Source organism: Neomonachus schauinslandi, chromosome 15 (assembly GCF_002201575.2).
Source record: "Neomonachus schauinslandi chromosome 15, ASM220157v2, whole genome shotgun sequence".
NCBI classification, from domain to species: Eukaryota; Metazoa; Chordata; class Mammalia; order Carnivora; family Phocidae; genus Neomonachus; species Neomonachus schauinslandi.
Window position 1 is genome coordinate 38,305,985 of NC_058417.1, and position 24,404 is coordinate 38,330,388.

At 38.7% G+C, this 24,404-nt stretch overlaps 1 protein-coding gene across 1 annotated transcript in view; it reads right to left on the bottom strand.

Annotated features, from left to right (window-relative positions):
* IKZF3 (IKAROS family zinc finger 3) overlaps positions 1-24,404 on the bottom strand; it is an 80,223-nt gene that overhangs the window by 34,889 nt on the left and 20,930 nt on the right. The window contains exons 3-4 of the mRNA XM_021704372.1: positions 21,736-21,789; positions 19,456-19,557 (exon numbers count right to left, since the gene is read on the bottom strand). Coding sequence (XP_021560047.1) covers positions 19,456-19,557; positions 21,736-21,789 — 156 coding nt within the window. The remainder of the gene's footprint in view (positions 1-19,455; positions 19,558-21,735; positions 21,790-24,404) is intronic.

Consider the following 24,404-nt stretch of genomic DNA (forward strand, 5'->3'; position numbering starts at 1 on the left):
CTATCTGCTACATAATATTTGGACTTTTCTTCCTCTCTGCTTCCTCCATTCTCTTCTCTCTGGCTAAGAAACATGGAAGAACTCAGCACTGACTTGTCCTAGGTAAATGTATAACACTAAAAGCACATAAGGGAATAAGCTATCTTGTCACTGGAACATGCTTGTCCCTGGGGGTAAAGTATAACAACTGCTTAACAGCTGCCCAGTAACATAATTCAAGGCTGCAAGGAAAGATGCATTCTTGCTCCACTAGAAACAATGGAGGGAATACTGTCTGGCAGAATATAACTAGGATGGAATCTAGCCAGTAAACTGTAGTATTAGTTTTTTTCTGTTTCAAAACACAACTTCCAATGATCATGAATAGAGAGGTTTCTACTAACAGTATTCAAATAGCACCAGAATGGGTACTGATAATTATAAGGAAAAGACAATATGGTACACTCTTATTTTGCCCACTGAAAATGGATTTGAATGTCTTTTTTAAGTTCTGACGAAAGAGCACAGACTTTGGAATAAGATGACATCTAGGTTCAAGTTGTACTCTATCTGTATGATCTCAGCAAGTCACTTGATTTCTGTGAATTTTCTCACTTGTGCAATGATGATATTATCTACACCTAACAGGGTTGTTACTGTAATTACATTAGGCAAAATAATGTATAGAAAGGCCTAGCGTAGTAGCTGACACATAGTATCTTTGTGACGTTGAATTAGGCAAAGATTTCTTAGATATGATACTAAAAGCATGATTCAGGGTGCCTGGGTGGCTCAGTTGGTTAAGCGACTGCCTTCGGCTCAGGTCATGATCCTGGAGTCCCAGGATCGAGTCCCGCATCGGGCTCCCTGCTCAGCAGGGAGTCTGCTTCTCCCTCTGACCCTCCCCCATCTCATGCTCTCTCTCTCTATCTCATTCTCTCTCTCAAATAAATAAAATCTTAAAAAAAAAAACGATTCATAAATGAAAACATCTTATAATTCAATAGTAAGTCAAATAATCCAATTAAAAACATGAAAAATATTTGAACTGACATTTCACCATAGAAGTTATACAAATGAGCAATCGGCAAATGAAATGATGTTCAACATCATTAGTAATTAGAGAAATGCAAATTAAAACCACAATGAAATGCCACTTCACACCCACTGGAATGGCTATCATCAAAAAGGCAGACAACAATGAGAGTTGGTAAAGATGTGGAGAAAATGGAACTGTAATCTGCTGCTGGTGGGGGTGTAAAACACTTTAGCCATTTGGAAAAATAATTTGGCTGTGTAATGGATGGCCTTCTGAAACAGTTCCCAACAATCCCTGACTCCTAGTATTCACATCCTTGTACAATCTCTGCCCCTTGAATGTGGGTTGGACCTGGGTGATTTGCTTCTCATTAAAAGAACATGGCGGGGCACCTGGGTGGCTCTGTCAGTTAAGCGTCTGCCTTTGGCTCAGGTCATGATCCCAGAGTCCTGGGATCAAGCCTTGTATGGGGTTCCCTGCTCAGTGGGGAATCTGCTTCTCCCTCAGCCTCTGCCTGCTGCTGTCCCTGCTTGTGCTTACTTTCTCTCTGTGTCAAATAAATAAATAAATAAATCTTAAAAAAAAAAAAGAACATGGCAAAAGTGATGGGAAATCACTCCTGTTGTTAGATTATGACTTCCATCTTGTTCTCACTCTTTCCCTGGCGTTTCTCATGTGTTTTTCTGACAAAGTAAGCTAGGGAGCCCACATGGCAAAGAACTGAAGGCTGTCTTGGCCAACCTACAGTGAGGAAATGAGGCCTAGTCCAAGAATCTTCAAGGAACTGACAATGACACAAGTGAGTTTGGAATTTGATCCTTCCCTAGTCAAACCTTCAGATGAGACCACAGTCTGAGTCAATACCTTGATTGCGGCTTCATAAGAAGCAGATGACCCAAACAAGTTGTGCCTGTATTCCTGAGATAATAAATTTGTGTTGTTTTAAGCTGCTAAGGTTTGTTACATAGCAATCAATAACGAATACAGATTTTTTTAATAAAATTAAACATAAATTTACCATATAACCCAGCAGTTTGACTCCTACGTATCTACTCAAAAGAAATGAAAACTTATGTCCACACAAAGACTTATACACAAATATTCATAGCAGGATCATAACCAAAAAAAAAAAAAAAAGGAAACAGCTAGAAGGTCTACCAACTGGTGAATTAATAAACAAAATGTATTTTATCAATACAGGAGAATATTATTCAGAAATAAAGAGAAACAAAGTACTGAAACATGCAACAATATGGACAAAGTTAAAAAAAGAAATATGTTATGCTAAGTGAAAGAAGCCAGAAGCAAAAGACTACATATTATATTATTCCTTTTATATAAGATGTCCAGAAATGGTAAATATATAGAGACAGAAATCAAATTAGTGGTTGCCTGGGGCTGGGAGTGAGAATGGGGATTCACTGCAAACAGGTACCAGGGATTTTTTTAGGATGATAGAAATGTTCCAAAACATGGTGCTAGTTGCACAATTCTGTAAATTTACAAAAAATCATTGACTTAAGGTATGTGAATTAAAGCTGTTAGGGAAAAAAAAAACTCTATAAGGATTAAAAAAACAAACCCAACAACTGATATTTAGCTACACTGATACTGACTCTGTCTTACGAGTGTGGAGTTTAGCTACTCATTTACCAACTATTACAAGAAACATTGTTGGGGTGCCTGGGTGGCTTAGTCGTTAAGCGTCTGCCTTCGGCTCAGGTCATGATCCCAGGGTCCTGGGATCGAGCCCCACATCAGGCTCCCTGCTCCGTGGGAAGCCTGCTTCTCCCTCTCCCATTCCCCCACTTGTGTTCCCTCTCTCGCTGTGTCTCTCTGTCAAATAAATAAATAAAATCTTAAAAAAAAAAAAGCATTGTGACAAGTGTAGCTTTTGACCTACGATTAATCCAATATGACAAATCCTCATGAGAGTAGCTTTAACTCCTTTTGTTCCTGTGTAACTAATGTCATGTCCTTTTCACAGAAATTAATAAGTGTTGTGTTAAAAAACACAAGGTTCATCTGTTACTTGGCAGTAGGGAAGAATACTAAATCTGCTGTAACAGTTGGCCTCACAGGACATTTCTCACACTTAGTTATTTCATTTTCAAATTCAGGCTGATATTGTTTTATTATCAACTTCAGAGAATACCTAAGTAACTACTGATTTTGCTATTTTCCTAAGTTGTGCTAAAATCTGTAAAGATTCACATTTTCTAATTATATTATTTCTTTGTCATATTTTGTGTTTTATGTCTTTTTATGTTCTCATGTATCACTTTCTATCCTGTTATAATTTAGTGTGCCTTACTAGGCTATGATTATTAATTAATTAATGAACACTATTCCTGACCTACAAGTCAGCAGTAGTATAAAATCACACGGGGAAGCTCTGTGAGGGTTTACTCAGTGATACGAGTTTAGTTCTCCCATGAGAAAAGAAGAAAATAAGTATCCTTTTTATATAGTCTCAGAGACAGAACTAGTACAACCTGAAGGACTGGACCCAGAAAATCAAGATGATTATAAGGAACAGTTCATAACAAAATGCCAGAAATTGTCCTGGGCTCCAAGCTGAAGAGAGGTACTAAAGGTATAGTAAACTGTGTCCAAATTTTGATGAATGAGAAGTATGGCCATAAGCTTAGACTGACTTAAGAGAAGCTAACAAAGAGCCTTTCCTATTTTCTCTAGGGCTGCTATGAACTTCCTTAAGGGTAACAAGGGCATAACTGGGATTTCTGCTTCTGTAGACGCAGGTGCAAGAAAGCCTGGTTCTAACAAATCTTGTCAATGTTTTTAATGCCACCAGACTGACTAATATAGTGAAATATCTACCGCGATCCCATTTTTACTTATTCAGTTGACATAATTAACAAATCTATTAAGGGTAAGGTCACAAATTATTTTTAATTATTAAACCATCGGTCTCCATATGTTACTGTTTAGACAGCATCACCCCCTGCAGAATAGAGTTTTCAAGACTGTCACTTCTACAACCTCAAATCTAGATCCAATTGCAGTCAGTTAAAAAGCAGATTTCAACCAGACAGCTGAATGAGAAAACATCTGGACCTAACCAGTCAGAATGAGAAAGGTCACATGTTAAATCCAGATAATCTTGTTTATTGGTGTTTGAAGGTTATACACCAAGGGCTGGATTACCAGGCTCCTCCTTTAGGCTTGGCTCTGACATCTTCACTCATCTGTTGTGTGTGACACTTTAAAATCCAAAGGTTTCAAACTACTGTGCTGTCAGTCACCTCCAAATGTAATCTTCCTAATTCTAAGCCTGAATATTACATCAACCTATTACTAGACTGCTGAGCTTTAGGTGCTAAATTAGATGCCAAATAATAGAATTGTCAGGGGTAAATGATTTCTATCTGTTCTTTAAAAGCTATTTTCAAAATTTCCATCTGCCATTTTTCTATGGACAAAGAATCTGTAAATTTCTTCATCAAAATTAAGAAAAAGGCCTTTGAATCAGTCAGAAATAAAATTAAGATTGCCTTACGATAGGTTTCAGGTCAGTGAAGAAAGGAGGATTATGCCTATTTCATGATTTTTTTATAATTAGTATATGTTATTTTACATACATACAGAGCTGACCCAAAATTGTTCATGTTGGAAGCCATTCTACAGACCATTACATATGTAACTATTAAAAACAGCAAAGTCAAGAAGCCATAAGACCTTATATACTTTGGTCAGAGCTTTTCATTTATTTATTTATTTATTATTTTAAAGATTTTATTTACTTATTTGTCAGAGAGAGCAAGCACAAGCAGGGGGAGTGGCAGGCACAGGGAGAAGCAAGCTCCCCGCTGAGCAAGGAGCCTGATGTGGGACTTGATCCCAGGACCCTGGGATCATGACCTGAGCTGAAGGCAGATGCTTAACCGACTGAGCCACCCAGGCATCCCTGTCAGAGCTTTTTAATCTTTCAAGTTATAGACTTCTGTGAGAACTGTACCCTTGGCCCAGAAAAAATGCACACATGCCCATAAACAAGTTTCACATAGTTTTGAGAGGTTTCCCAAACCTTGTGATTTCAGGTTGAGAATCTTTGTATTAGGCGTTTAAATAGCCTGAGGCTTAAATTGAAGGCTCCTCTGTGCTACACTGTCTACACTTTATATGATAGGAGTTGGCTTTCAAATTATTTGCTCAAGTACCCTAAAAAAGAATTTTGAAAAGTTATGTTTCTCCCCTATACACAGCAGACATTAAGTGGAAATTAAGTTGACATCTACAATTTTTCATCATAATTTAAATATTTTCTTAACAAATACACATTTTGTTTATTGTAAATAATAATGATTTAAACTGTTAGTGCACCCTTCCAAATGTATCCAATGGAATATAAATATTAGTGATTTGATTTACTCCATTATAAATTTAAAAATACATAAATAAGCTTTTAAAAAAAAATCAGAAATTTTCTCCTTGAACTTCTATTTCCATTTCACTTTCCCCATAGCACTTCATCCTTAGGTACTGTTCTTTAAAGATTTATTTATTTATGAGAGAGAGAGAGAGAGAGAGAGCGCGCGAGCGCGCACGCACACACGCACATGTGTGAATGCAATTGTGGGGAGGGAGAGGGAGAGAATCTCAAGCAGACTCCCCACAGAACACTGATCCCTACATGGGACTACATCTCAAAACCCTGAGACCATGACCTGAGCCGAAATCAAGAGTTGGATGCTTAACTGACTGGACCACCCAGGGGCCCCCGTATGTACTGTTCTTTTATGCTTGAATTTTTATTGCTCATCCTATCATATGTCTCTACAGTAACGACAATATATATATATGTATAAATAAAAATATTTCTGTTACCATGAAGTGCTAGGGGTAAAAAAATTTCTTCCGGACTGAATTATTATAATTATTAGCATACAATTGATTAAAACCATATAGGTATGTTATAAATCTTGATCAATAATTATTAAATATAAAAAGTAAAATTTGTTGGGAATGTATCTTTTTTTTAAAGATTTTATTTATTTATCTGACAGAGAGAGACAAAGCAAGAGAAGGAACACAAGCAGGGAGAATGGGAGAGGGAGAAGCAGACTTCCTGCTGAGCAGGGAGCCTGATGCAGGGCTCCATCCCAGGACCCTGGGATAATGACCTGAGCTGAAGGTAGACGCTTAATGACTGAGCCACCCAGGTGCCCCAGGGAATGTATCTTTTAATGAGATGGATGGAGGGGGATGCATGGCATCTTGGAAGTATTTACACCTTAGGGCAAAGAGTAAGATTTGGGATGGGTGAGTGATGTGTCTTTCTTTTATAAAGTGGAGAAGGACCCCTGTGAAAGGGGAGACAGAAGAAGAACCTTAACTATAGCAGTCTTATAGGGCATATCAGATTTAGGAAAGAGAACATACTGAAGTTGAAACCCTGGAAATTGATTCTCTTAAAATTATCCACACCTGTGTAATCCTTGCAAAGTCTTCCTATATCCCAGTTTGACAGCTAAGAGAGACCCATTGCCAAAATGTATTCACATGCTCTTCCTTACTTTACTTAACTGACAGTTATTTAGTGAGCACTTGGAACAATGCAGGGGATGAATGGATAAATGGATGGCTGGATGGAAAGGCAGAAAGAAAAATGGATAAATACTGAGTATTGACTATATACCCCAAATTCTGGCATAAAAGAAGAATAACACTGAAAAAGACTCTGCCCTTGCCATGTTGTCAACTCTTTGGGAGACAGTAAAGTACAGTAAGACCCTGCCACAATGCAGTATGTATAAAATTGGATATAACAGGATTGGCGATGGCCTCCAGCTGTCCACTCCTCCCTTCACTTACAGGAGCAAGTTAAAATTCTTATGTTATGGGATTCAGAAGGAAGTAACTGACTCATGATTACTTGGGATATTTTAAGCTTAATGTGTGGTCAATTGTATCTCAACTGTTGTTGCTTTGTGCTTTTTAGTAACAGTATCTACCAAAAAACTCCTATTATTTCATTTACTTTACAATAATGTGATGCTCATATTTTAAAGATAAAATTTGTGGATCCTACCTACCATGTTGTGGAAAGGTCTCATGTACTCTTCTCATCTCCAACACTATATTCCTTCATGCAAATTACAAAAGAAAGAAAAAGAAAAAGGGCCCTTCTGACAAATTATGAAAAATGATGACCTAGTGAGCCAGAACAGGATTTCATTCAGTCCTCAGTCCAGTGGTGTGCTGGTAAGTGCTTAAAAAACCAACTCAGAGTGGGGGAAGGGCTTATTTGTAACATTTGCTGATGTCAGTGATATAAATACCATGGCCCAATTCAAGCCACCAGCATGGAATCAGCTGGCTGACAAAATTCCTGAAAGTTTAATAAGCGATTATGAGCTGACTTTGGCACACCACTGGGATTCCTCACTTATTCCTCAGCAGGGTGCTTTCATGTGGTTACCAAACTGCACCAGGGTACACGATGGCCCAGGTCGCCATGCCTGGTGCCAAACTTAGTTTGAGCAGCTGAACTTGCTAGGCAAAATCAGATGCTTTGAGAATTAGCAGGCACACATGGGTGTTTCATGCACACAGCTAACCAACTGGACTGGAATTTACATTTTATTTCACACTCATTCTTGTTTCTACTCCAAGGAGGTGCAAGCACTATTGCTCCACAGTTAAAAAAACAGGGGGAAAGAGTCTTCGAGGACCCACTAAGGACAGTGAGCAGATCCATTTTTCTGTCAGCTGTCCATTCCTCTTTCGCAGATGCCAAATATTTTCCTATTAAGTTCCTTGTAGTTCACTGTGCTACACAGCTTTGTAAAAAAAAAAAAAAAAAAAAATCCAGAAATGTTTTTTGTTAAAAAGATTCAAGGAGAGGTATTCTGTCACCAACAGAATGTACCCGTTTGACACAGTAGAAACGGTAAAGCCTCTGCCCATTGTGAGCATTTACAGAAATCCCCTGTGAGTGAACTTCTGCAGCAAAGCACTGCTGATTTTGTAAGATAACCCCTGCATCCCATGAGCGACAGGTCTTGATCTGGGCTTGAGAGATGTAATATTTTGATAAAACACGGCACTTCCTTTTGAAGCATATATTTGCGTGTGCTGAGCAGTACCACTGGAACCTCAGTGAGCGCCTAGGCGAGGCTGACTTGGTCTCTCCCAGCTCGCTCCAGCCATAGACCCCTCCTTCACACATCTAAATGTAGCAGTAATTAGCATCCATAAACCACAAATGTGGCTTGGGTTTTTTCCCCCCCTTTCAGAAGCATCAAAGCAGTTTGTATTTCTCATGAGCACAAAAATGTTGTATACCTCTTAATAGACTGAGACTCTGACATGGAAAGCTACTGAAGACAGGAGCTGTACCTCCTGAGGTGGGAAGAATTTTTTTTTCGGCCGACTTTCTAATTAAAATTTTTATCTTTGATCTAAGGTATCACAATAGAAAAAATTTAAGGCTTATCAAAAAATAATCAAATTCAACTTTTCTCATGGAATCAGGCACAATCCTAACTCTTACAGACGTAATTAAATACTGAATAATCAATCACCACTGTATAAATAATTAAAAAGCAATCCATTTCATCTATTTTATTTCAGGCATATTTGATAGTTGTAAAGATTAGAGAGGGAAAGAGTATAGTCTGTTGAAGTGTCTCCCCAAAATTCATGTTTGCCAGGAACTTCAGAATGACTTTTGTAGATATTATTAGTTAAAATGAGATCACACTGGATTAGGGTGGGCCCTTAATCCAATGACTGCTGTCTGTATAAGAAAAGGAGAAGACATACAGAGATATATACATGGGGTAAAGGCCGTGTGAAGGAAGCAGAGGCTGGAGTCACACTGCCACAAGCCAAGAACACCAAGGGTGGCTGGAAGCCAGTAGAAGCTAGACAGAAGCAAGGGAGGATCCTCCAAGAGCCCTTAGAGGGAGGATGGTCATGCTGACACCCTGATTTGAGACTTCTGACCTCTAGCCCTGGTGTCTAGAGGCTTTTATTTTATTGTGTTCCTTGGGGAACATGGGGCCCAAACAAGCAATAGGGATATTCTTTCTTACAATATGTCATAAATATTTCTTTAACTTCTGCTTTTGACCTTATGGTATCTCAATGACATTTTAGGTCCAACAGGAAGGTCCCAATGTCCTTTGTATTCAGTGAAGTGCCTATGGTATCCCTGCACTCATCAAATGCTAAACAAAAATAAGTCTTGGAGGTCCCTGGTTATTTCCTACTGTTCAAGATTAGTCTGACAAGGGTTACAGTTGGTCACCACTGAGAAGAGAAATAATAATAGTTCATAGGAATCAATGACCAGGCTTGAAAAAGAACTCTGAACTTCTTCATTTCTTGTGTTTTTCAATCCACTTGGATTATATCACTTTATAGGTAGGTATTTTTACAAAGATATAAATGTAGGCTACTAGGGCTCTTTTTTTCAAAAAGCTTATAATGTAATGGGGTGAAAGTTTGTCATGCACAAACAATTCCAAACATAGTATAATTAGGTGCTTAAACAAGTACTAATTAAACACACTCCAAAAACTCAGCCCTAAGACTACACTTGAGGGAGCTGGGATAGTACAAGGAGGCCTCATGGAGGAAATAAACTTGAATTGATGTAAATATCTCCAGTTCCTTAGTCTATTAGATTTAAATTTTCAAGAAGAAAGGAGGAACCAACTAAATCAACATTTAATCCATGTATCATTTTATTTGTGACCAATTAATTTATGTACAGAACTATATGACTTATGTGTGAGATAAACAAAGCTGTTAATGATATATATTTTTCTATTTAAAAAATAATAGTGTTAGACTCCCCATTGATGTCCTTTTGAAATATTTACATGATCACTGTTCTTTCAAGGAGCAAAAACATTCTTAACTCATCACACAATAAATGTATACATCAGGCCAGGAGTCAGCAAACTATGATCTAGAGGCCAAATCTGACTCACTGCCTGTTTTTGTACATAAAGTTACTGGTATATGACCATGTACATTCATTTATATATCTTCTATGCTGCTTTACCCTACAATAGCAGACTTGAGATGTTGCAACAGAGATCATTTGGTCACAAAGCCCAAGATATTTACTCTCCGGCCCTTTACAGAAAAAAATTTCCAACTCCTGCACTAGGCTCATAGGAATATATAGTTAAAAAAAAAAATTATCTCTGGGTTGTGAGTTCGAGCCCAACATTGGGCCTGGAGATTACTTAAAACAACAACAAAAACTCTAAAAAAATGAACAAAATATCTGGAGGGTAGGAAACAAGTGAATTTATGTTAAATGTTAGTATCTTTTAAAATTTTTTTTTTCCAAATATTTTTTGTTTCTCACACAATAATTCTAGTTGGGTAAACACTTTTTCCCCCTAAAAAATTTAGTTTTTCATTCCATAAGAGAAACATAAAGCGAGCATTTCCAATCTTCTATAAATAATTTTCTAAGATACATATGACATTTCACTTTCTTTAACATATAAATCAGACATGATTACAATTATTCTGAATTTAAAACATTCCAGGACAGACCTTAGTTTCTAAAACTTTTCAGAGAACTTTAAAAAAAAAAAATGCTTCCATTAAACTTAAATAGAATAAGATCCTCTAAAGCATGCTTTTAAAGTTGTTTATAATCATTTTTACATTCTAGCTAAATTTCCTTTAAAAGTATAATTCTTATTATCTTTTTAAAAAGATTTTTATTTATTTGAGAGAAAGAATGAGCAGTGGGGAGGCGCAGAGGGAGGGAGGGAGAGGGAGAGAGACAGAGAGAGAGAGAAGCAGACTCCCTGCTAAGTAGGAAGCCTGATGAGGGGCCCGATCCCAAGATCTGGAAATCATGACCCGAGCCAAAGGCAGACACTTAACCAACTGAGCCACCCAGGCACCCTAATTCTAATTATCTTTAAAAGTATAATCCTAATTAGTCTTAATGTTTCCCTACGCTGAATATGACAGAAGTACCTTATTATGCAACAGACATATCTTCTTTCAGGCAATGCTACTTTTCAATTCTATTATTTTACAATTTAGCATGTATAATTTGTATCCATTGATCATATTTTATGTTTTTAAAAAGTAGAGCCCTGTTAACCTTTTCCAAAGGTAAATGACCCCAATTAAGTGTCAACATTAACAGTACAGTAATCAGTTTGGAGCTTAATCATGAAATAAAGGGTTAATCTTTTAATGCTGAAGTGAGCCTGTTCATTTCTTTTTATTTTTTGTAAAGATTTATTTATTTGAGAGAGAGAGAGAGAGAGAGAGTGTAAGTGGGGGGAGGGGAAGAGGGAGAGGGAAAGAATCTCAGGCAGACTCCCCACTGAGCACGGCTTTGGAGCCGAACTCAGGGCCTGATCTCACAACCCTGAGATCATGACCTGAGTGGAAATCAAGAGTCAGATGCTTAACCAACTGAGCCACACAGGTGTCCCTCATTTCTTTTTAAATCAGCTTAGAGGAAAGAGCCATTTCTTTTATCTTTCCCAAATTATTTTGAATGACTGATTATATCTTCTAGTCTCTACCAAGAAATGTTATGACACTCCTAGATCCCTAACAACTGAGAAAAATACACTGATACCCCATTCATCCACTGACATGGAATTGGAGGTAAGGAGATAGAAATGACACTGGAAGCTGTAACAGTCAAAGATGATCCAAAGTGAGTGGACCACAGAGACTGAATCTCTCTCCTTTTTCTCCTTGGATGCACTCCTGGAACAGGATCAAAATGCAGAGGCCTGGAATCTACTGTATGGATTCCTATGGAAGTGCTGTACCTTATGGGTTTTTATAATATTTGTTTTAAATTACTGTTGTTGAATGGAATTGTTTGGGGTTTTTTTGTTTTGTTTTGTTTATATTTGAGTATTTATTTATTTTTAAAGATTTTACTTATTGATTTGAGAAAGAGAGAGTGCACAAGCTGCGGGGGTTGCGGGGCAGAGGCAGAAGGAGAGGGTGAAGCAGATTCCCCACTGAGCAGGGAACCCAATGCAGGACTTGATCCCAGCACCCTGGGATCATGACCCAGGCCAAAGGCAGACGCTCAACCGACTGAGCCACCCAGGCGTCCCAATATATTCAAGGATTTAATCTGGTGCTCACTTCAGCAACAGGTATACTAACATTGGAATGATCAAGTATTTAATCTGTTGTGTTTTATTCTGACCACCTGAAAACATAAAACTCATAGGCTACTTCTCAATCCAGAGTGAATTCTAACATAATTATAAACTTCCAGACCAAAGGTCCAAACATAAACTTAATCGCATCACCTATCAAAACTCAGAAACCCTAACTCAGAAAAATGCAAGCCAAAGGCACAGTTATCATTCGCCTCATTCTGAGTGTGACTCCATGGATACCATCTTCAAGAGTTGCATGAAGCTGGTAGAACACTGTATGCCTTTCCTCAGCACAAATGACCACATCCTGTGCCAGGCAACATTTTTTGTCTCTGTGGTTAAGAACTAGTACAAATGAATGTATAGCTAGGCAGAGCTGGAATGTTAGTTGAAGCTGTGATTTGAATCTCAGAAGGTTTAGACATAGAACTCTATTTCTTGGTCCCTTAAGAATCTAAGACAAAAGAAGAAGATCTTGAGAAGTGATTATCTTTTTTTTATTATTTTCTTCCTTTTAGAAACACATAGATGCCCCCATATAATCAGCCTAATGCTTTCATTTAGTCCCTTATTTAACAAATCTTATTGTATACCCTACTATGGGCTAAGTACTGTTCTAGGTGCTGCAAATACCTAGCAGTAAAAAAGACAGCCCAAGATCCTGGCTCATAACAGGTAGAGAGAGAAAGACAATAAAGAAATAAATAAAACTCCAAAATTATCCATGGTAAATGCGATGCAGAGAATTAAAATAGGGAATGCGTTAAAATAGTGACTGGGTTGTCAGGGAAAATCTCTCTGAAGAAATGACATCTAAGATGAGATCTGCATGACATTCATAAAGTAACAGTGATCAGATTTATCAACATAAATATTAGCATAAAATGTGTGCAATGTTAATATAAATATAGTGCTCATAATTCACAAAAAAGCCTAAAAGTATTCCATAGTGCTGACACAGGCTATCTTCAGGTGGTAGGGAGAGAGGTGAGTCTTTGTTTTTCTTTCTATGAACTTTCCAAAAGATGGTAAAATATAAAAACATACTTAGTCTTTGTCCCCTGTTCCTGACAGTTCCTAAAACCCTTGGAATTTCCTGAGGGATAAGAGTGTCTTTTTTTTTTTTTTTAAGATTTTATTTATTTATTTGACAGAGAGACACAGCGAGAGAGGGAACACAAGCAGGCGGAGTGGGAGAGGAAGAGGCAGGCCTCCTGCTGAGCAGGGAGCCCAATGTGGGGGCTCAATCCCAGGACCCTGGGATCATGAACTGAGCCGAAGGCAGACGCTTAATGACTGAGCCACTCAGGCGCCCAGGAGTGTCTTTTGTTATTCATAACTAGCTCTATTCAATCGCACCTGAGTTTATGCTAATGAACTTAGCGTGGGGCCCCTAGATAACCTCAGGATGGGATGGTCACCAGGAAGACCAAGTGATTAAGGGTTAAGGATTTCAGCCCCAACCACCAACCTCTGGTAAAGGGAATGGGGACTGGAGATTGAGCTCTATGAAAACTCTTGAACGGGCGCCTGGGTGGCTCAGTTGGTTAAGCGACTGCCTTCGGCTCAGGTCATGATCCTGGAGTCCCAGGATCGAGTCCCACGTCGGGCTCCCTGCTCAGCAGGGAGTCTGCCTCTCTCTCTGACCCTCCCCCCTCTCATGCTCTCTATCTCATTCTCTCTCTCAAATAAATAAATAAAATCTTTAAAAAAAAAAGAAAACTCTTGAACAATGAGATTCAGAGAGTTTCTGGACTGGTGAACACATCAAGATTATGGGAGAGTGGTGTGCCCAGAGAGGGCATGGAGCTTCCATGGAGTTGTATCCTTTATATTAAACTAGTAATAGTAAGTAAAATGCTTTCTTAGATTCTGTGAGTCATTCTAGCAACTTATCAAACCTGAAGGGGGTGGTCGTGTAAAACCCTGCATATGTAGCCAAGCAGGACCGAAGTGCTGGTAATGTGGAGACCTGGTAGCTTCAACTGGTGTCTAAAATGAGGGCAGTCTGGGGTGCCTGGGTGGCTTGGTTGAGCATCTGCCTTTGGCTCAGGTCATGATCCCGGGGTCTGGGGATCGAGCCTGCGTTGGGCTCCCTGCTCAGTGGGGAGACTGTTTGACCCTCTCCCTCTACCCTCCCCTTCCCGCTTGTGCTTTCTCTCTCTCTCTCAAATAAATAAAATTTAAAAAACAAAATAAAGTGAGGGCAGTCTTGTGGGACTGAGCCCTTAACCTGTGGGCTCTGTGCTAACTCCAGGAGTTAGTATGAGAATTGAATTGAATTTTTGTTTGCCCAGTGGGTGTCTGGAGAAATTGTTGTTGGTGTTAGAAAATAAATCCCAGAATTGGTGTCAGGAGTGGGATTTGCTAGAACAATCTGGGCTCATGGAAACATGTGGTTTGGGAAGAGAAAAGAAGAAAGAGCAAGGAATTGATTCCTCTGATTCCTGGCCACATGGTCACCCATGTTATGGAAAAGCAGCTGTGTTGATCAGCGACTAGAGGTAAAATTACCAAGGGTTTTCAGAGATGGATCCACCTCCTATGGAGCTGGTTCACTGGATGCATAAGGAAATGCCAACTAACAGGAAAAAGTGAAATTGGTTACTGTTATCTGAACTAACTAACATGAAATGAAAAGAGAGTGTTAGCTCAAACCTTGATGTTGGACCAAGCTCAGACTTTGGTCACTTTAAGCTTCAGATATTAAGCTCAAAGCTGCCCCAAAAGGTAAAATTTTGAGGGAATGATAGAGAGTACATCTAAGACCTCTGGTCACCAAAAAGATAGTTCACATAGTTGAAGGGCAAAACCAAGAAACTGCTGAAACCAGGGGATATAGTGTGAAGGGGCTGTCTCATTTTGTGAATCAGTATCATCAGCTTCCTGAAGAACCATTACTAAAATGGACAGTAAGAGTGACTAATTTAGGGCAAGTGTATTTAGTTTTGAATTCTATAGAGAAGAAGAGCATGTTTGGGTTGATACCCAACCCACAGCACGCTATGGAATAATCAGATGGCTGTCTGTGATCCAGACACACAGTAGCCTGGTGGACTAGATAAAAGCCACTGTTAGAATCTGTTTACTCTGAGAAGAGGACTATCCGACTCCCTCTATAAATGCCAATGGAACATCCAGATGAAACACCTGATATACTTTGTATGTAAGCCATATGGGACTGGCTTTATGGTAACAGAGATAGTCATTCATTAAATATGCCTGTTACCCAGGTCATGATAAATGCTGTGGTTTAAGGGGGTGTTCTAAGAATATGCATATTGAATATGGTATGGTGAAGTTATTAAAGCCACAGGAGGAGATGAGAACAAAGATTGGAAGGAAGAAGTTTATTTCGTATTCACAGGACCCATAGATGGGTATTGCCACATGCCACAGAGGGCCACAGGGGAAAGCACCAGTGTAGGTCAGGAGGCAGAAAAGAGCAGTGAAGGAAATCCTTGGCCAGAGTTTTTACTGGAGTTTCTGAGAAAAGGCAAAGCAGTCAGAGTAAACAGTTTAGGACTGGCTGCTTTGAATAATCCTGGCAGACTTTGGGACATAGAATGGTCTCTAGTTATCTGATATACTTGGCTGTGGGATGATTTTGGGCAGGGGAAATATTAGCTTGGTATATAAGAATTAGGTAAGGAGATAGCTGGGAGGTACAGGCTCTGGACTTGTTGGTTTGTATACGAAAAGCATGACCCTGGCTAACCCCTCTGCTATCTATAAGAATTGGCTATCCCAGGGAAAAGCAGTCTTTTCCCAGGTCTGTAAGGGCCCCAAATATCAAAGCATCCAAAATACAGAAAATAAGACAATACAGTTAATAAAATTGGTCCTGTGATGAATGAATGCCAAAGAGACAAATAGAGAATCTAAGAAAACACAGAACAGGGGGCCCCTCTGATTGAAGATGTAAAAACAAATCACCTCAGTGGATGAATTCCATGCTGTATTCCTAGCAATGATGGAAGAATGGAACAATGACAAAAGCCTCTATCTACATTTTGGGTTTTACCTGAGTCATGTGTGATGGCCAGTGGCCTGGCCATAGGGATAGGCAGAAGGAAAACTGGTCTTTTAAAGGGATGCCCATTGAAAGCATGACCATACAGAAATCACTATAGAAATTTGAGGCATACATTAAAGTAGGACATGTCAATGCCCATCAGAAGAATCCCCTTCCAGCTTTGGAAGGTCAGTGGAACCAAGCTGATATCACAGTGTACTTATTTGAAGTGGCTACCTGGGTCCATGAAAGGAATAGACATTTGGGGACCACAGCAATACAGAGGGCTGAATCTGGACATATTCCTTTTGCACTCTCTGGGGCTCAAAATTCCTTTTGCACTCTCTGAGGCCAACAAGAACTGTTCTATCTGCCAACAAGAGAGACAGAGGTTGCCTATGGCTATGGGGAAGATTCCTAGGAGGAAAGGCCCCCCCCACATAGCTGTCAAGTAAATTATACTTAACCAATGCCAGTAGCTGGGGTGGGAGGGCTACAAACGGGTTTTGACAGAATAGACATTGACTCTGAACTATGCATTGCTTACCTGGTGGTAGATGCAAATGGTCGGAGTACTAAAAAAAAAAAAAAAAATGGATCGGAAGATATTGCACCAATTTGGATCACCAAATCACATTTCTTCCGGACAAGAAATACACTTTACAGCCTATAATGTCAAATGATGCACAGAGAGATATTGTCCTCAGAATAGTTTAATAGAGAATTGGAATAGGTAACTGAAACATTGGTTGCTTAAAACAGGGGAATTTGTAGGCATGAAGGGCTGGTGTACATGTCTTTAAGAATGTGTGCTCACACTCAACATGAGCAGGGCTAAGGGAGTGTCCCCATTGATAGATTCCTGTTTTTCTGGTGAATCTGGGGAAGAGGGTTGGGGGAGGACACTAGTGTGACTATGCAATTTTTTCCATGGGGGGAAAGTATTGGTATGACTATAATTCTTCCCAAGGGGAGAGGACACTGGTTTGATGACCATACTTTTTTTTTCTTTCCTTCGACTTTTTTTTTTATCACCTCAACTTTCTCTTTCCTACTTGATGCAGTAGTCATGGGACTAGGGCTGCAACAAGTGCCGGAAACAGAACGACTCCTAGGCCAGAAACCATAACTATAGTTTTAAACCTTTATGTCAGAATTCCTAAAGGCCTGATAGGGCAGGTTGTGCCTTCACTCCATTTGCCCAAACTGAGATTAACAGTGAATGCAGCTCTACTGCTAGTGGTAAAAAGAGCCTGCTAAGTAACTCCACCCTATAGGGATAGGAGTGGATTGAGGGGGAGGCACTTGCTAGACTAGGACTGCTGCCTGCAATCTAGACCAGCACAGCTGTTAAACCTAATTTTCCTTCCAAAAGTGGAAAGGTTCAGGTAGAAATGAAGAGAAGAAGGAATAGTAGCTGAGGGTAAAGAAATGAATCAATGGGTTATATAATGAAGGAAATCCAGTATTATATTAAAATCTGAAGAGAGGCTCAGAGCAAGAGAATAATAAATATTGTCTCTCAGCTCAATTATACCAGATGCTGAAAAGGTGAAGCCATATATTGCTGAGACCACTCCTGTTTTTGGAACCTGACAGAATCAAATGGAAGTCTGCAAATCTGAGTGGCCTCACCCTGGGAGACATTTTCATATGATATCATGATGGACTGGAATAATTATTAATGACTGATGTGCCAATGTAATGTAGTAATGTGCCAATATCTTGACTTTATTTCTTTTTTAAAGATTTTATCTATCTATCTATCTTATCTATCTATCTATCTATCTATCTATCTATCTATCTAAAGCCCACAAGCGGGAGGAGGGGCCAAGGAAGAGGGAGAGAGAGAATCTCAAGCAGACTGCACTGAACGCGGAGCCAGACACAGGGCTCAACAGGGGCTCAATCTCATGACCTTGAGATCATAACCCTGATATAATGACCTGAGCAGAAATCAAGAGTCAGACGCTTAACCGACTGAGCCACCCAGGCACCCTATCAGTATCTTGACTTTTATGATCCTTTTGCTATAAGAGATTTGTGGTCAAAGAGCAGTGGGTAGCTTATGGTAAAACACAAAAATATATTTGGTCTTTGTCCCAGGTTCCTGGCACAAGAGTTCCCAAAGCCCTTGGGATTTCCTGAGTGATAGAAGTATCTTTTGTTAATTATAACAATCTCCTTTCAATCACACCTGAGTTTATGCTAATGAGGTGACTTAGGGTAAGACCCCTAGATAACCTCAGGATGGGATGGTCACCAGAAAGACAAAATGATGGGGGGGTGAGGTGTGCACCTGAAGACTGAGCTCTATAAAAATTCTTGAACAATGAGTTTCAGAGAGTTTCTGGGTTGGTGAACACATCAAGATGATGGGAGGATGGTGTGCATGAGAGGGCATGGAAGCTCCAGCCCCTCCCACTCCATACCTTGCCCTATGCATCTCTTCCATTTGACTGTTCTTGAGTTGTATCCTTTATAATAAACTAGTAACAGTAAGTGAAGTTCTTTCCTAGATTCTGTGAGTCATTCTAGCACCTTATTAAAACTGAGGGGAGTGGTTGTGAAAAACCCTGCATGGTAGCCAAGCTGGACAGAAGTGCAGGTAATGTGGAGACCTGGTAGTTTCAACTGGTGTCTAAAGTGAGGGCAGCCTCATGGGACTGAGTCCTTAACCTGTGGGTTCTGTGCTAACTCCAGGAGTTAGTATGAGAATTGAATTGAATTGTTGGATGCCCAGTTACTGTCTGAAGAACTGGAGAATTGGTTATTGGTGTTGGGAAATACCCCAAACTTTCCATAATGAACACTTATTATTTTGATAATGGAAAAGAGTCAAATAAACATTTTAAAAATGAAGTTGGTATAACTTGAACACTGAATAAGCACCTTAAATTCTCAAAGTTTGCAGATATCCTTCAGCAAATTATTAATGTTTTTTTAAAAGATTTTATTTATTTGAGAGAGAGAGAGTGGGTGAGAGAGCACAAGCAGGGGGAGCGGGAGAGGGAGAAACAGACTCCCTGCTGAGTAGGGAGCCCGATGCGGGGCTCCAACCCAGGACTCTGCAATCATGACCTGAGCTGAAGGCAGATGCTTAACTGACTGAGCCACCCAGGAGCCCCTAAATATTAATATTTGTAAAATGAAGAAAACTTAATTACTCCCAACTCAACCCACAAATCCAAGTTTTCCTTGGAGAGATCCTGATTTCTTCTCCATATTAAGCTTCAACCATATCTATAACGATTTTTAGTCTATACACAATGACTCACCTCCTAGATCTTCATCTTCATTGGTTGGGCCTTCTGCACTGTCCACATTTTCTGTTTCATGTGGTTTGGTTAAATCGTAGTCATTCAAAATCACTGGACCTTCTAGGAGATAAAAGAATTTTAACTATGCAGGCCAACTTTAAAGGATTTTTATAATATAAAAATTTTTACATATAAAAATGTAATAATTTTTATTAAGTAGACTCCCATTTCAGCATAATCTCTTAATGACAGACAGTATCCCTTTCATATATACCCCCAGTGGAATATATGTGAAGACTCTTGAGGTTCAGAAATATGCCAGGGTGCACCTGAGTTAAAATGCATTCACATTCTTTCCTGACAGAAATTCTCTCTCCTTTGGTATGTCTCACAATATTCAGTAGGATGTTATTGCTATTTATGAACAAGAAGCATTATGTAGTGATGAGAAATACTGAGCTCAACAACCCTGGCATAACCCAATTTGGGAAACATGTTTTCCTGAGAGAAAACCCATAAGCAACTGTATATCAAATCTTATTTTCCTTTTCTGTTCACATTATAAATGTGATTCTGTGGAAGACATATTGGCCCTTGAGTTCCTTTATTTCTTTGAACAACTAAATGCTGACAAGGCTACAGATATGAGTAAGTCATAATTCCTGTCTTTAAGGAGCTTATAATCTGTAGATGTAGATAAGACAAGATCATAACTATAATGTAGACTCAGACAAGAGAGTAAGGGAAATACAAAGTATTACAGGAGTTCATAAGTGAAAGGGAGCAGACATAATAAAAGCATGCTTAAACAAACAGCAAAGTTGTTAAAAATCAAGTTTAACAGAAATATACTTTTGGGGGCGCCTGGGTGGCTCAGTCGTTAAGCGTCTGCCTTCAGCTTGGGTCGTGATCCCAGGGTCCTGGGATCAAGCCCCGTATCGGGCTCCCTGCTCTGCGGAAAGCCTGCTTCTCCCTCTCCCACTCCCCCTGCTTGTGTTCCCTCTCTTGCTGTCTCACTCTCTGTCAAATAAATAAATAAAATCTTTAAAAAAAAAAAAAGAAATATACTTTTGTATATTATATAAATACTGATAATATTAGACATTAAAAGAAAAGGAATAATGTAGCTGGCATTATTTCATGTTCAAGCATGGTAGCTTAAAAAGATGTTAACAAAAGAAATAAACTAAAAACATATTCACTTTCTATCAAACTCCTAATGTCCTTCCTAATATTCAATAAAACATTTACTGAGTAGCTACTACATACAACAAATAGTCAAAGATACTGAATCCTGTGGCATTTAAGCTAGGTGAAGTAGGAGAAGTGACTAGAAACTCTGCAGTGACATTCCTTTCAGCTGCACCCATGACTGAACACATGGAGCAGGACTTTTGCTGGAATGCAGTAGTAAAATGGAAACATATTTCATAAAATCCATGATGAAGAGGTGCTAAAAATATGGTTATCATGGACTCATGTTTTGATTTATAAACACGTTAAGTTTCTCATTTCTGCATATTGTAACATATACTCTATGAACTAGACATTGTTCTAAATAGTAGCTCACTTTTCTCAAGCTCAAAATGACTAAGATAAAGTGCACACCTGAACAACCAACATGAGGTACAGATTCAATTAAAATATTAGGTTATAATTGACAATAACAAAAAGGTATTTAAGTGATAAATTTTGTAATATAGCATAAATTTTGATCCAAAGTGAGTTAATCAATCCAGAAAAAACAGAAGTTATTTTTAAGAAATAGATTTTAAATGTTCATAGTTTATTGTAGAGCAGGAGTCAGCAGACAATGGCCTGAGAGCCAAATCTAGCCATGGCTTATTTTTGTATGGGCCCAGGAAGTAGGAATGGTTTTTACATTTTTAAAAGGTTGTTTAAAAAGGAATAGCAACAGAGACCATATATAGCCCACAAAGTCTAAAAATGTACTACCTTGCTCTTTACACAATAAAGTTTGCTGACCACTATCTATAGTGAAAAGCACAAGTTGATAAAACATAAGCTACTATACCGTTCAACAAAAACTGTATTTAAAACAGTCAGTTAAAAAAAAAATTTAAGGAAAAAAATAGCGATCAACATTAGATGGGGTGTGATTTGGCCTGATGATGCCAAAGAATTTATGTAATCTAAATGGATGAGTTATTTTTGTATCAGAAAGAGACAACCACATTTTTTCCAATACATTTCTATAGCATTTTTACTGTGATCAGAATATTCTTCTTCCTTTGGTAATTTCAGTAAAGGTATATTTCTAGAAAGACCTGATGTTACCTGTGGGCACAGACTGTTCCTGAGTGCTTTTCAGTTCCACATTTGGTTTTATATCTGAAAAGAAAAGGATTATAAATATTAGCTACTTAGAGTAAATTTTTTTCAGATTTGGAGCATTCTAAATTTAATAAGGATACCATTTTGGAAGCTTTAGCAGATTTCCTCTTCAGAGCAGGACTGTTCTTTCCTCCCTCTATCCTCCCTAAAAAGTACCTGAAGGGGAATAAAAGGAATTATCTACACAGTAATATTTTACACAGTATTTTAAAGAGATTAAGAGGAAAAAATTAGTACTTTGTACTTAACATTTCTAGTATTTTCATTTTTTCCTGATGACTTGAGTTCCCATCTGGTATCATGTTTCTTCAGTCAAAAGAGCTTCTTTAGCATTTCTAGTAGTGGAATTATGTGAGTGACAATTTTTCTTAGTTTTCATTTATTTGTAAATTTTTTTTTTGCCTTCAATTTTATTTTATTTTATTTATTTTATTTTTTTAAAGATTTTATTTATTTATTTGACAGAGAGAGACAGCGAGAGAGGGAACACAAGCAGGGGGAGTGGGAGAGGGAGAAGCAGGCTTCCCGGCGAGCAGGGAGCCCGATGCGGGGCTTGATCCCAGGACCCTGGGATCATGACCTGAGCCGAAGGCAGACGCTTAACGACTGAGCCACCCAGGCACCCCTTGCCTTCAATTTTAAAGATATTTATTTATTTCAGACACAGAGAGAGAGACAGCAGGTGAACAAGTGGAGGGAGGGACAAAGGGGGAGGGAGAGGGACAAGCAGACTCCACACTGAGTGTGGAGCCCGATGTGGGGCTTGATCTCAGGCCCATGAGATCATGACCTGAGCCAATATGAAGAGTTGGATGCTCAACTGACTGAGCCACCCAGGCATCCCTCCTGCTTTTTTTTTTTTTTAAAGATTTTTATTTAATTTTGCCTTCAATTTTAAAGGATATTTTTACTTGATACAGAATTCTGGGTTGACAGTTTTCTTCCAGCACTTCATGGCATTCTACTACCTCCTAGGCTCTACTGTTTCTGATGAAAAGTCAGTGGTATTTGTATTATTGTTTTCCTATATATAATGTATTCTTTTTCTCTGAATGCTTTCTAGATTTTCTCTTTACTTTTGGTTTTCAGCAGCTTGACTATGATACACCTAGGTGTGATTTTATTTGAATTTACCTCACTTGGAATCACTGAACTTTTGTAAAATTATGTTTTTCACTAAACTTGAGAAATTTTCAGCCATTATTTCTTCAAATACTTTTTCTCCTCCATCCTCTTGCTCCTTCCCTTCTAGGACTTCAACTGCATGTATGTTAGACATTGTAATATTTTCCCACAACTCCCTAAGGCTCTGTTCTCCCCCCACCCCAACGGTTTTTTTTTTCCTCTGTGTTGTTCGGATTGAATACTTTCACTGATATACCTTCAAGTGCATTTAATCTTTCTTCTGTCATCTTAATTTGTTGTTAAGTTTGTCTAGTGAGTTTTCTATTTCAGATATTACAATTTTTAGTTCTAGAATTTCCATTTTGTTTTTGTCATAGTTTCCTTGCCAAGATTTCCTATTTGTTAATTCATTACAAGCATACTTTCCTTTACATCTTTGAGTATAATTAACATAACTGTTTAAGATCTTTTTTTTTTTAAGATTTTATTTATTTATTTGAGACAGAGAGAATGAGATACAGAGAGCATGAGAGGGAGGAGGGTCAGAGGGAGAAGCAGACTCCCTGCCGAGCAGGGAGCCCGATGCGGGACTCGATCCCGGGACTCCAGGATCATGACCTGAGCCGAAGGCAGTCGCTTAACCAACTGAGCCACCCAGGTGCCCCTGTTTAAGATCTTTTATTCCAGTTCCAATATCTATGTCATCTTAGGGTCAGTTAACCATTGACTTCCTTTTATCTTGAGTATGGGTCACATTTTCCTGCTTCTTCATATGACTTAATGATTTTGGATTGTACCCTGGACATTATAAATGATATGCTACAGAATTTCTGGATTTTGTTATGTTCCTCTGAAGAGCATAGGAGTTTTTCTTTATTTTACATTTCAAAGCATGCAGTTAACTTGCCTAGACTCAAACTCGAATTCTGTCTCACTGTAGTGAGCAGCAACTAGAGTAACCAAATGTCCCAGCATGCCTGGGATTGAGGATTTTTCCAGATCAGAGAACTTTCATAGTCCCCGGGAAACTGGGACAAGCTGATCTCTTGCAGAGGCATAAATCTCTGTTCAATATTTTAGCCTCAGATGGGCTGCTCAGAGTGTAACCCCATATATATGTGTTTCAATGATCAGCTAGAGATCTGGAGCAGCCAGAGAATTTATAGATAAAAAAGCCCTCTCTGCCTTTTTCATGCCAAGATTTCCCTCCTTACTTCCCAGCCTGCTGCAGTTGCTATGGCTTTTTAAGCTAGTGTAGGCTAAAATTGGTGCCTACCCTTGAGTCAAAACAAACATAAAAACAGGTTGGTTCTGACATTTTCCAATGCCTTCATGTAATAGATTTTTTCATATTTTATCCAGATTCTATCATTGTTATCTGTTGGAAGACTGGTTCAATAGGAGGTACTCCTCCCTTGCTAGAAAATCTTCTTTGTTCTTTCTTTTAATGATGATCATATACCCAAAGCTGTTCAGGACAGTACTAA